The sequence below is a fragment of the Canis lupus genome, chromosome 36 (assembly GCF_011100685.1).
Source record: "Canis lupus familiaris isolate Mischka breed German Shepherd chromosome 36, alternate assembly UU_Cfam_GSD_1.0, whole genome shotgun sequence".
In the NCBI taxonomy this organism is placed as follows: domain Eukaryota; kingdom Metazoa; phylum Chordata; class Mammalia; order Carnivora; family Canidae; genus Canis; species Canis lupus.
Window position 1 is genome coordinate 3,997,895 of NC_049257.1, and position 12,083 is coordinate 4,009,977.

Sequence of the window (12,083 nt, forward strand, 5' to 3'; positions counted from 1 at the left end):
AAGCTACTGAAATGGCATTGCTTTTATGAAAGTCTTTAGCACTAAACCAACAAAATGCTATAACTGAATTTATACTATTTCCGAAAATGCTCAAGAATATCTACACTAGCAGAAACAGTATGTGTTTTTAAACGGTGCAATACTGTTTTGCCCTTTGGACTCTGGGGTCGGTCTCTGAAAACTGATACTGACATTGGCTGCTCTGTGAATGGTGAGTGGCCACGGGACAGGGGGGTAGGGGTAAGCAAGACAGGTAAATGTCGCCTGTCACCGCCTTCTCACTCCTACCCAAATACCCCCGTTCATAATCAAACTGCATGTTAGGCAGCACAAGAGGACAGCCCTGGTTGTGTGTGATGAGCGTATTTGGGGCTTTTCTATTTGTATCTTCCCTGCTCACAGTCCACTGTGCAAGAGAAGCATGAAGTGTGGTTCCCAAAAATTACTGACACCTACCACATGACTCATAAATACCTACCAAATACAAGTAAAACTAATAAAACTCAGGACTCCCCCCCACCAAAAAAGGCATTTTGCACCATCTTCGTAGAGGGCAAATCAGCAATTTACAAACAAGCCATAAAAATGTCACAAATTTTGACCCAGGATACTCCAACTCCTGGGAATTTTTTCTGAGCACTCAAAAGAAAGATGCAATACGTGCAGAAGCTTTCTTGAGTGGTAGCGTTAAAATGAAACAGTCATTCAAGGGACCATAGTTACACTATCTTTTAAAATATTTGTGATGTGTATAGATATGTGGAAATGTGTACGAGCTTAAAACTGAAAGAAGCAACACAAATTGTATACACATTCTAATTGCATCTATATATAAACATGTTCCTAGATGGGGAAAATATGAGACCACAGAGAGAGATTGCTCTTGTTTAAACAAAGCAATTATAAAGGTAGCTTTGATAAATTTATCTCATTATTTTTAAAGACAGTGGGAGAGTGAGCGGGCTTGGAGGATTGCCATAAGCAAGTGTATTGTCCAAACGCCCACTCACCTCACATCACTCAATGCCTGCAGCCAGGAGCAGCCATGCTAATTCATTTCTCATGCCTTCCCATCATCCCAAAGGGTCTACTTGCAACTAAAAGCTTTTGACTAGCCATTCTTCAGACTAACTAGCGATGGACTCCTTTGACAAGAATTCCAACAACTTGAGGTGCTCCAACTCAAGTCACAGAGAACAGATACATGGCCACAGCATCTCCTGTTATTTCACAAGCAACAGGCAATGCAAGGCAGATTTTCCAAGTTCTGTCCTGCTTCTAGAGCCACTTAGCTAACATTGCATACAACCCACAAAGAGGAGGAAAAAAAAAAAATTACCGACACACTCCAACAGTGTGATCTGACGAGCCACTGTTCTTTGTACCAGAAAAGGGAGACCAGAGCCACTTCCTGATGTACACGAATGATCCAATAAATCCTGTGGTTCAAAACAAGGAGAAAAAGAAACTCCTGAGAAACAGTTCCAGTTTAGAGTATGAGCATGCATATCACTTTAACTTGCATGGAGACGGCGATCCTGGGCCTGGGGCCCATTTGTGTGTATGAGAGCCCCACTGGAGGAAGAACTGGTATTCTTAGGAAAACCAGATGCTAGCCCTTTCCCAAACATATGATAGGTTTTCCTGAGGGATAAGTAGTCTTTTCTTGCATCTAGAGTTTTAGAATACAAAATATACATTGAAAAAAAATATATATATATATATAAAAGCTGAGTGGACAAAGTCAAAGATGCAAATTAGAAAGTCCAAGAAGCAGGGCTGAGCACACGGGAAAGCAGCCAAATGAGGGACCGGCGGGGCAAAAAGAGGGAAGGGTCTTCAAACCCAAGGCCTGGGCATAACCAACCATGTTCTGCTCTGCTCCTAAGTATCTATGAAAGGATTCACTTTGGTTGACAGGCTAACTAAGGAACTCTAACAGGAACAAACAAATTAGGAACAAGGAACAAACAAGTCTCTAATGTTGTTTCTCTTGTAAAGACTCCAATGGCCACGTGGGTCATCTAGCTGGTACACTCAAGCAGAGAGGGGCCCCGGGATGGAGGTACCCTTTAGGTAAGTGAGGAACAAAAGGATCACAAAGGCTAACCCTCAGTGTCATTTCCGGATGTGAATTATTCACAAATGAGAGAGGGAAAAAAATAAAACTTTCATACAAAACATAAAACCATGCCCAAAACCTACTTCTGAAAATGAACATATTGTGCAAAAAAATCCTCAATTAGTTCATTCCTAAGTTTTCCCTTTTTATCCTCAGTGCAAGCCGAGGAGTAGACATCTCTTTGTATGGAATGGACTATTTGGAATACACCATATTATGCCCATGGAGGTAAGTTTGCAGCAATGTTGAGCTAACATTCCCCAAAGCTCATTCTTTCCCAACATGTTAGCTGGCCTGTTCAAGCAATACATTGATTTGTCTGAATTTCGTCTTCTTTTACTTACTCTGAGCACCACTGTGAAGTACTGTTGATCAGCAAAATTACCAAAATCTGAACATCCAAAGGAAGATATTTAGAATCCTTAAAAACCACAAAATGGATAATCAACAAGAAATTGAATGTAGATGAAGTAGTTTCACATCTCCCTAACCATCTCTTTTGCTGTTCTTTTTTCTCTTTATTCATTCAATTTTTTTGAGAGAATAATTCTGAAAATTAAACAAATGCGTTTTTTCATAATGTATAATCGTGATTTTAAATCTAGTTCGTAGACTTAAGGCAAGGCAGTGGCATCCACCAAAGACTAACCAACCTCTACTTCAACTCCTGGGTCCCAAGGCTTATTTTCCAAGTTAGGAAGCTGTTCAGTAAGTCAGGCTTTGCTGAACCACATAAGTGAACATAAATAAGCAAGTATAGAGACCGATAACGACAACTTGCTGTAAACAGTGTTCTTCACTGTGCTACTGTTACCGCGATACCCTGTCCTCAGACACCACGCAGTTGAGAAGACGATTTTAGCACATGCTCCCATTCCTCTTCCAAACTCAGAGAAGCTACATAAACAGTGATTTACGCTAGATAGTCCTGTCCTTGTCCATCGTGGTTAACGGTCCTGGGGAGCCAAGTGCTGACTAAACTACTTAAGAATCTTGCTTTGCTAAAGCTTTGTCAGGATTCAGCTTCATCTCTTGCTACTGACTCCAGAAACTCAGTTACTCTTCCTTGATGTTTGAAGCAAACTTCTGAGCACATTGCTAACGAAAAACTGTATTTCTTCACTTTGGGAAACAGACTGTCCTCACCTCCTCTTTTCCCCAGTTCTGCTATCCCGTAATCCAAATACGTAGGTGAAAGGAAGCCAATGAGATACTCTCCCGCCCTTCTTTGACTGGTGGCCCGATGACCGGGAAGGCAGGAGGGTGGGATATTTCCCAGCCTGAATCAGCCACCACCAAATGTCTTAACAACTCGCCAAGGTTGGTCCAAGAATTGCCCTTGAGCTACAAACACTGGTAAGGGCGTGTCTCCTCCAGCACAGAGGAAGCTTAGCTGCGACCTACCACACATTTGGAAGCTTGTTGTCTAGCAGAACAAGACTTAACACGAGATGGTCTTAAGGGATGCGTGGCCATGGCCATGACATAAAATAACACCAGATCATGTCAGAAAGGTACAACCTCGATGGTCTTCCATCAAATTATGACAAGGAAAGTCTTTAGTATCAGCATGTTTTTAACACCTAGCACACACTAATCTTCACCTTTTCCAGAGGAGGCATCAGACTCAGCATAGTACCACTTCAGAACTTCTCTCTTCTGCATTTTATGGTAACCTATTTATAGCAAGTGGCTCCCTTAAAGTTTCTTTGAAAATAACACTGGACAATTTTTAAAGGTAAAAAGTGTTCATGTGATTTCATCATTTAAAAACATGCAAAAGAACAACTTTAAAAACTGGTGTCTAACCCTGAGCTGTCCACGAAGGTAGCTACTGGCCACATGTTGTTGACTTTTAGCAAATTAAATGTAGTTACACTGAACTGGTATATGCTGTGAGTGTAAAATATACACCAGATTTTAAAAACTTAGCTTAAAAAAAAAAAAGAAATTAAGAAAGACATCACATTCATGATTCTTTATGGTTAATGATTATATGTTGAAAGGGTAATAACCATATATATTAGGTCAAATATGTTGTTAAAATTAATATCACCTATGGTGGGAGGTTTTTAAACTTTTTTTTTTGAGTGGCCACTAGGAAATTTAAAATTATATATGTGGCACATGTATTTCTATTGGATAGCACTGATTTAACAAATGACTACCCTCCACCAGGGGGCAGCACGGGAGCGTGAAAAGTTTAATAGCTGCTTTTTTGGATGTCAAGTTTTAAAGTCTTAAATTACAGGGTGTTAAAATAATCTAGAAGGGAAAGTGATTTTAATATTAAGCAAAGGTGCTTTTTTTGAAGGCACTTTCATTGCTAAAAATAGGGTAACTGAGTTACTCCAAGCTCCCCCCAAAATTAGAGGCAACCATTCTCTGTACCTTTTCCCTTACTCCCCAAGAGAAAAATAACTACCAAGAATCTATTAAAATAAATCCCCTCCCTCATTGAACATAAACATGTGTCTAAAATAAATGTGCTCACATAGGGGAGACTAAACAGGTGCCAACATGTGACCAGTGGTATGTGTGCACGTTGTCCAGCCACCAGCTCCTGGTTAGCATTTCAGGGTGGAAATAAGAAAGCATGTTTAGCCATCTTTGTCATGCTTGGGATTCCCTGGGGTCACAAACTCACTGCTAGAGTGCTGTCTCCAACATTGGTGGTGATGAGCCCTTCGATGGTGCCGTACTCCACATCTCTGGGATTGAGGCGTTCTTGATTGCGCCTTTTAAATTTTCGGAGAGCGACTCCCAGTAGGCAAGCTAGAAGGCATACTGCAAATACTACGGACAGAATAATGAGGCCGACCTCCAAGTGGAAATTCTGTGTTTCAGGAAAGGATTTCCCTGGAGATGAGGGAGAAAAGGGCAATTGGTGGTAAGGATCACGGTTTACTTATTATTTAGCATAACCAATACCTGACAAGTAGCTCCTGAGCCTGACCACACGGTCTCACAAGTCACAAACTGTTAAAAACTGAAATACTTCCCAATGCCTGGCCAGTGGCCTGGTCATTTGAACCATTATTCATTTAGGCACAACCAGAGTTTGAAAAAAATCCACTGAGAACCAACCATATAATTCACATACGTATGCATAAGCACTTTCAAAATATGAAGTACTACACAAATCTCTGGCTCTACTGTTACTAATGCAGACTTGATCTGTACAAATGTTTTATCCTTAGCCCTTCTAGACAGAGATGATGATGTAATATTCCTATGAGAAAGTGCTATCTGAGTTAAAAACAAATTACCCAATCTGTGGTCTCTCTCCTCAGTGTATCTTGGATGTCTACCACTGAATTCTCATTGATCTTTTCACATCACGATTTCTGCCTAGGAACCCATTCATTCATCTGTTCTTTTACTCACTTATTCAATATTCACTCACTTGAAACCCGCATTCACTGATTCACTCACTCGCCTAATCACTCATTCACCCCCTCGCTCGGCATTATCACATTACCCATTCAAACATCCCTGCATTCACTTCAACACTTGCATACCACTCTGGCAAATACAAAGACTTGCTACTTGCCTAGCGATCTAAATAAAAAAAATTCCTTGGTTGGATAGTAATAGTTCATAACTGAAAGGTCTCCAAACAATAATCATCTCTGAATGTCTAACCTCTAACGACATGGTGTCACCAAGCCCTGTTTTTCCCCACATAGGCCTTTTCCACATCCCTGCCTCCTTCCACAATCCAAGCACAAGCCTGACATCCTTTTTACATTTCTTTTAACTTTCCAAATCCAAATTAATCAACGACTTGGCACATAATACTCCACGGTACGTGTCATTTGTACAAAAAAGTGTAAAACTAATTATATACAACATTAAATTATAAATATGGTGTCTCCCTAATTGAATTAGAAATTCCTTAAGTAAAGAAAATAAATTTTCTATTACAACTCAGTCTTGCAGATTGTGCTGCAGATTAGGAACTTTCCGCACTATAGGTCTTACTTTTGCGTGAGTGCAGATATTTCTTCATGTCCATCCCCTCCAATAATTACAATTTAATTCACAAAGGTTAAGAGTAAAGTTTATTCCATCTGGGACTCTTTTAGTTTTAGCCATTTAAATACTTAATCTCTCTTTTAAATACCTTCTTTTATTATTCAATGATATTTGCATATCAGAATTAACATATGCCTTAAGGTCATCACCATAACTGAAACACTGCAAAGCATAATCTTGTATCAGTTTTTTTCCTTTTTCTTTTTTTCATTTTTCTGTCTCTTCTGCCTAGTTGACATTTCTGGCAGTGGACAATCCTAGTAGCCTTTTCACTCCACTTTTTTGGTCTGTTTATTCTTTTGCGAGGCCAAAATTAAGTAATTATGCCTATTAAAATGTTCTATAGGTTAAGAGAATTAACTTTGGCTTGGAGTGGGTCTACAAACACCAAGGAACATTAATATTTGTAGTGACTTTGAGGCAGCAAATTAGGGCTCATTTTATGGGGAAATGGTTTTAGAGGAAGACTGATTTCCATAGATATGGAATCCATCTAATACAACACAGATTCCACATAAACTACAAGGTTCATGTGAAATCTTACCCAGCTTCAAGCTTCAGTGATGGTTCACTGGGAAATCAGATATGGGAACAAAGGTCAGCGAGGCTTTGTTTCTTTCCTCATGAGGAAGGAAACATATTCCACTCAGCCACCAGAGTCTTCCGTCCCATTTTCCTTCCCACACACCCAATATAGAGATGAGTATTTACCAAGCAGAACTGTTTCAGAAGTTATGACATCATGGTTCCTTGATGGAAAAAGGAGCTATTCACATGCTCATGATCTAGTCAGCCAAGCAAGCCGTCTCTCCCAGATGGCCATTACCTTGCTCACTTACCCAAAGGTATTTATCCTCCTTTTAGACTCCAAAAGGCCATGCCTTTTCCTTCCTCACCTAGAGCTACCTTTCTCTGTCACCCATGGCCTCTAGTTCAAAAAGTAGGAAGAAAGCCTTGTGACTACTTCCATCTTTAACCCCCAGAGAATAAGAACAGCACCAACAGAAACCCTTGATCTAGCAATAGAAAAGTCAACGGGAACCTTTAGTGGGCAGCTGGGCCGTGATGTTCCTGTTACACCAGTCCCCTTGGCAGCACTCCACAGCTTGGCCAGGTGATGGCGGGGTCTTACAGGTCATCTTCCCCTGCTCGTAGACCTGGAAGCAGCCTTTCTGGTAGACATGGAAGCCATCGTTTATGCTCAATGAGGAAAAGCACTGCTGGCCTTCACAATGGTCCTCGTTCCCACAGGAGAGGCCTTCACACACACACATGTAAAGTTTGGGGTTTACCTTGGGCTTCTCATCTGCAAAGGAGCAAGACGAAGCAAAAAAAAATATCACTCTGTAGGTTTTACTCTCATTAGGGGAACAAGACAGTTTCTCCAAGACCATTTCAACACATTTACCAAATAGAAAGTCAGGCCAAGCATCATCACTAGCCGTGAGGTGCACATTTTGTTATCTCATACCTTTCACTTGATCAACCAACCACCAAATAACCATCACCTTTCAATATATGAGTACATTTATACAAGCTGTGTACTCTTTTAGATCATACCAGGCCAAAGAATGGTTATCATATACCCTCAAGGCTTCTGACATTGAACTTCCCCCACTGTGGTTTTCACATTATCTTCAGCCTGATGGGCTCTCATCCCAATTTTCTTGCATCAAAATAAAATATTATTCCAGAACATAATGTTCATCACCTTTATTTTATAGGATTTTTTTAAAGGCTCCTAAATACATGGCAATTGTTAATACCAGTCCCTGCTAACTCCATACTAATCCATCAACTAGTAATACAAGGGATGCTGGTGTTCCTGCCATTGTCTATAATATATCAGTATAATCAAGGGTTCCCAAGGATACAGCCTATAATTACAAATATCTCTTACCAATATTTGCAGCTAGATGCCTAATTTTTCAATAGGAGTAACACTGAAGTTCTCATGTTGAGTACAATGGAAATTCTTGGCGGCTTACACATTTTTTAATGGCAAAAAAAATTGGCACCGATCATTAAAGACGAGGGTACAAGAAGACAAAGAGAACAGAACAATGTTTTAACAGTAAGGTAACAGGTAGGACCACGGGAACAGTCCACACCTAGTAGGTCCAAGGTATGAGAGAAAGAGGCAGAAACGTATCATCCATCAGTGAAGCCTAATCAGACCGCCTAATTAACTTCTTCAGGAAACACTTATTTGTGATCTAATTTTTCAAACTGCTCTGCTCTTTCTTTTCCCTTCCCTTGTGAGGATGATCAGTTCATACTTGCTGGTCCCAACAGTTTGCACTAGTAGGGAAGGAAAGTGAAGATAGAATGTAAACAGCCAAGTCCTAGAGGTTCTGAAGCAACGCTCACATTAAAAAAAATTCAGCTTTTAGAAGCTCCCTCCGAAGGTCTATGGCACAGACTGACTGCCTTCTAATTCTTGAACCCCCTGTAGCAGGTCTGTGAGATAACTGCTTCTTTCTTAAAATAACAGGTTGGGTGGCTGTGCTTTCAAGAGGAGACCTTAAGGTAAGGTCTTTGAAAATGTCAAGTTCATTTACACAGATTTGTGTGGGTGTGTGTAGAGACGTGGGTTATCTCAAAAAGAGAAAAGTGTTCTTAATCTTTCTTCTTCCCTCTTCAAAGAAGTGAAAAATAGTTCACTACCCACTGTAATGTGGGTGCCTCATCCCACAGAGTAAGTGCACGCAGACACACAGACACAAGCCTTCTATTTATAATTGACTTGCTAGTTCTTTTGAAAACCACAAGGGGCTCATCCAAGAGCAAAGACATGCCTGAAAGCAGAAAATCCAAAATAGCCGCTGACAGTATATGTATGTCACCAGTCTCACCCCCGAGAATCAAGAGCCTCAGACATTTTTAATGAGTAAAAATTTTAATGAGCCAAAAGATAGTCTTTATTTTCCCTGCCTAGAGAAACTCCAGCACCAATCTATTTCTATGAGGATGAGAAACATATATATCTGTTGACATAATCCCGCAAAAAGTTTACACTTGCCAAAAGTGAGTTGAAAGATAATATTTCTAGGGAGTCTAGACTCTTCGCCACTCTTGAATGGCACAAAATTGGGCTGAGGGTTGCCAACTATGCTGCCCAACAGGTGATGATTCTTTGGAGGAAAATGGATAGGCAGGGTAAAAGGGAGAGAGAGTTAATGGTGTCATGTTGATTTGTTTGTGATCTACAGCAGGGAATTTAAAATACCGTATTTTAAAACTGTGCAAGAATGCATGTGTGAAAATTTGAAACACGAACATATATTTTAAAATCCTAAATATTTTCAAAGGTCATAGATATCCAAAGACACACACTAACACCTTATTATTAAAGAGGTTGTGTCTCCTGACACTGGGTTGGGGCTGACCAGTCAGTGTAAGGATGAAGGGGTAAAATGAAAATAAGGTAAGAGAGTAGCTGTTTGTGGACTGATAATGGACCAACGAGTGTGGATCCCTTAACTGGCTGTGCCTACGGTCCAGCAGGAGCAACAACAAACTGGTAACGCCAGACAACAGAGACCTCGCTCATCACTGATCCTATGGAAATAGTCCAGTTACAAAAGAATTGAGGACACCTTGTGGTTATAATTTAAAATGTCAAATTTAAATTAAAAAATAAGATAACGATAATTCACGTGCTCTCCGACTGAACATTGCTTTTTAAAATTAGAGCCCTTGGGGTGCCTGGCTGGCTCAGTGGTGGAACGTGCAACTCTTGATCTTGGGGTCACGAGTTCAAGCCCCAAGTAGGGGGTAGAGCCCCCTTAAAAATAAATAAATAAATAAATAAATAAATAAATAAATAAATAAATAAATAAATAGCTAGCCAGAGTCCAAACTGAACCCCTGCTCCACAGATAGAAGGTGTGGACTGCCCTTCCTAGGTCCCTATCTTTTGACAGGATGTGGGGACAGTCTGACAGATGTTTGGAATGTAACTGAAAGAATTTTGCCAGCACTGAGCACCTTCAAGTAAATACCATCTTCAGTAAAAGTCAACTCACCACACCCAACTATGCAGCACACACCGGCATCGCGGGTCATAAACTGTAATCAGAGCTTATCCTGGGGGGATCATAAACTAAGTCAAAGGGATTCATTCATTTATTAAACACTCTCCTTGAATCTTTATATTCTTCCCCTAGTTGTATACAGATGGCCACGAGTTGACTACTTTTAAATAGGTCATTCTTTTTAAGGTGTCAAAAACTAGAGTTTTCATATCCTCACCTCCACAATCCAGAAAAAGAAAAAAGGAGGAGAAAGATGGTTATTAATGATATGTGATATTAAATTAATCTCTGCTCTGAGGGCCCATGAGCTCAGTCCAGGGGTTAGCTAATGGGAAAAATACAAAACCTTCACCAGCTTCACTTCCAATTTTGCTTCTCACCAACATTCAACCTTCCTAATTTGTACATTTCCATATAACTAATTAGCAGAGCCCTTCATGAATCGATTTTTTTATATACCACCAAAGTTGAATGAAGACCCCCAATTCTAAGTATATCAGAATGACCACACGCAGCACACACATGCCTGCAGGCACACACACACTCATGAACTGCCACTTTGGCAGTTTCATTCGACATGTGTGGATTAGTCGAAGAGATGCCAGAAAGATTTCTGAGCTGGGATTACTAAGTCAACCAAGAAGGTTAAAAGCAAGGTGGTAACATTTTCAGATCTTAATATCCACAATTCTAAGAGCACACAGCAGGCCCCAAAATGGCTGTGACTCACTCTTTTAGTCTGATCAAAAATTTAGGAATAACCATAACATGTGTGGGCCTGTGATACTTTATTTGGAGTGGGGCTGGGGGGTACACAGGATGCAAGAATTATCACAAAATCCCTTGTAGGGCCCGGAGTAGGAGTGTAATCTCTCAGACAGTGATGTGAATTCAGTACGTACTGAGGTACACCGAGGCCTGGACAGTCACCTTCTGTGACTTTCGACAACACAAACAGGAAGCGCCGTATCTGACATGAAGTATTTTACACTTGCCTGTGCAAATAACTAGGAAGTGCCCTGGCAGAAAGCAGCAAGTCTACTCCACCTAATTGACACTCATTTAAATAATTCAGTAATTTAAATGTCAAGCCAGAGGTATTCCCTCTCTGTGAAGCTCACCCACATTGTTTGTTCTAAGAGGCACCTCCCAGTATTACTCAGTGTTATGGCTGGCACCGTGTGCCCTCTGTATCACCAGAACCAAGTCCCTGTGAACAGACTGGGAGGAGCGGGGAGTCCTCCACTCCCAGCCAGTCCTGGGAGGACTGGGGGCTGGCGCTACAACCAGAGGCACGGGCTCAGAATCTCAAATCTTTTAAAAGATCTTTCTTGTTCTGGGCGATGCTCTGCTCACTTCTGGACACAACTGCTCTCATCACCTAACCATAGACCGTCACAAGAAAAGGCAGAGCAAAGAGCACTGTGGACTTTTTAAGAATGTCCACAGTTTCACATCACCCTGTAGCTCAGAGTAAAAGTATTCACATCAAGGTTTTAGGGGGGACTTGAGAAATCTCAGCACAACACTATGGGCTCATCATCCACATTCTTAGTCATGTACTCCAGAACACTTGAAAGCATTTAAGCTGATTATCAATCTAAATGGTGCACAAAACCTCATATTTCCCACTAAAGTCTGACACAAAAGACAAATGAGAAAATGCCACAAGTAAACCAGCCTGCAGCCATGACCCCAGAGATCAGCAAAAGGAACAGACTTGAATTTCTCAGAAACTCACCGCAAAGCAGCACAAGTAACAATGTGGTGACTACACTACTACACTATTCTTACAAAAGTCATATAGCTCAGAACCTGATAGGCTAAAAAGGGAACCCCAAACATCCCTGGACTCCTTCCAACAGTATAAATGATTCATTCATTTG

General features: G+C 40.7%; 1 protein-coding gene across 4 annotated transcripts in view; it reads right to left on the bottom strand.

The window, feature by feature from the left end:
- ACVR1 (activin A receptor type 1) overlaps nt 1-12,083 on the bottom strand; it is a 126,482-nt gene that overhangs the window by 32,539 nt on the left and 81,860 nt on the right. For all 4 annotated transcript variants that reach the window (XM_038584555.1, XM_038584554.1, XM_038584557.1 and 1 more), the window contains 3 exons: nt 7,203-7,466; nt 4,770-4,981; nt 1,340-1,439 (listed from right to left, as the gene is read on the bottom strand). In XM_038584555.1, the coding sequence (XP_038440483.1) occupies nt 1,340-1,439; nt 4,770-4,981; nt 7,203-7,466 (576 nt within the window). The remainder of the gene's footprint in view (nt 1-1,339; nt 1,440-4,769; nt 4,982-7,202; nt 7,467-12,083) is intronic.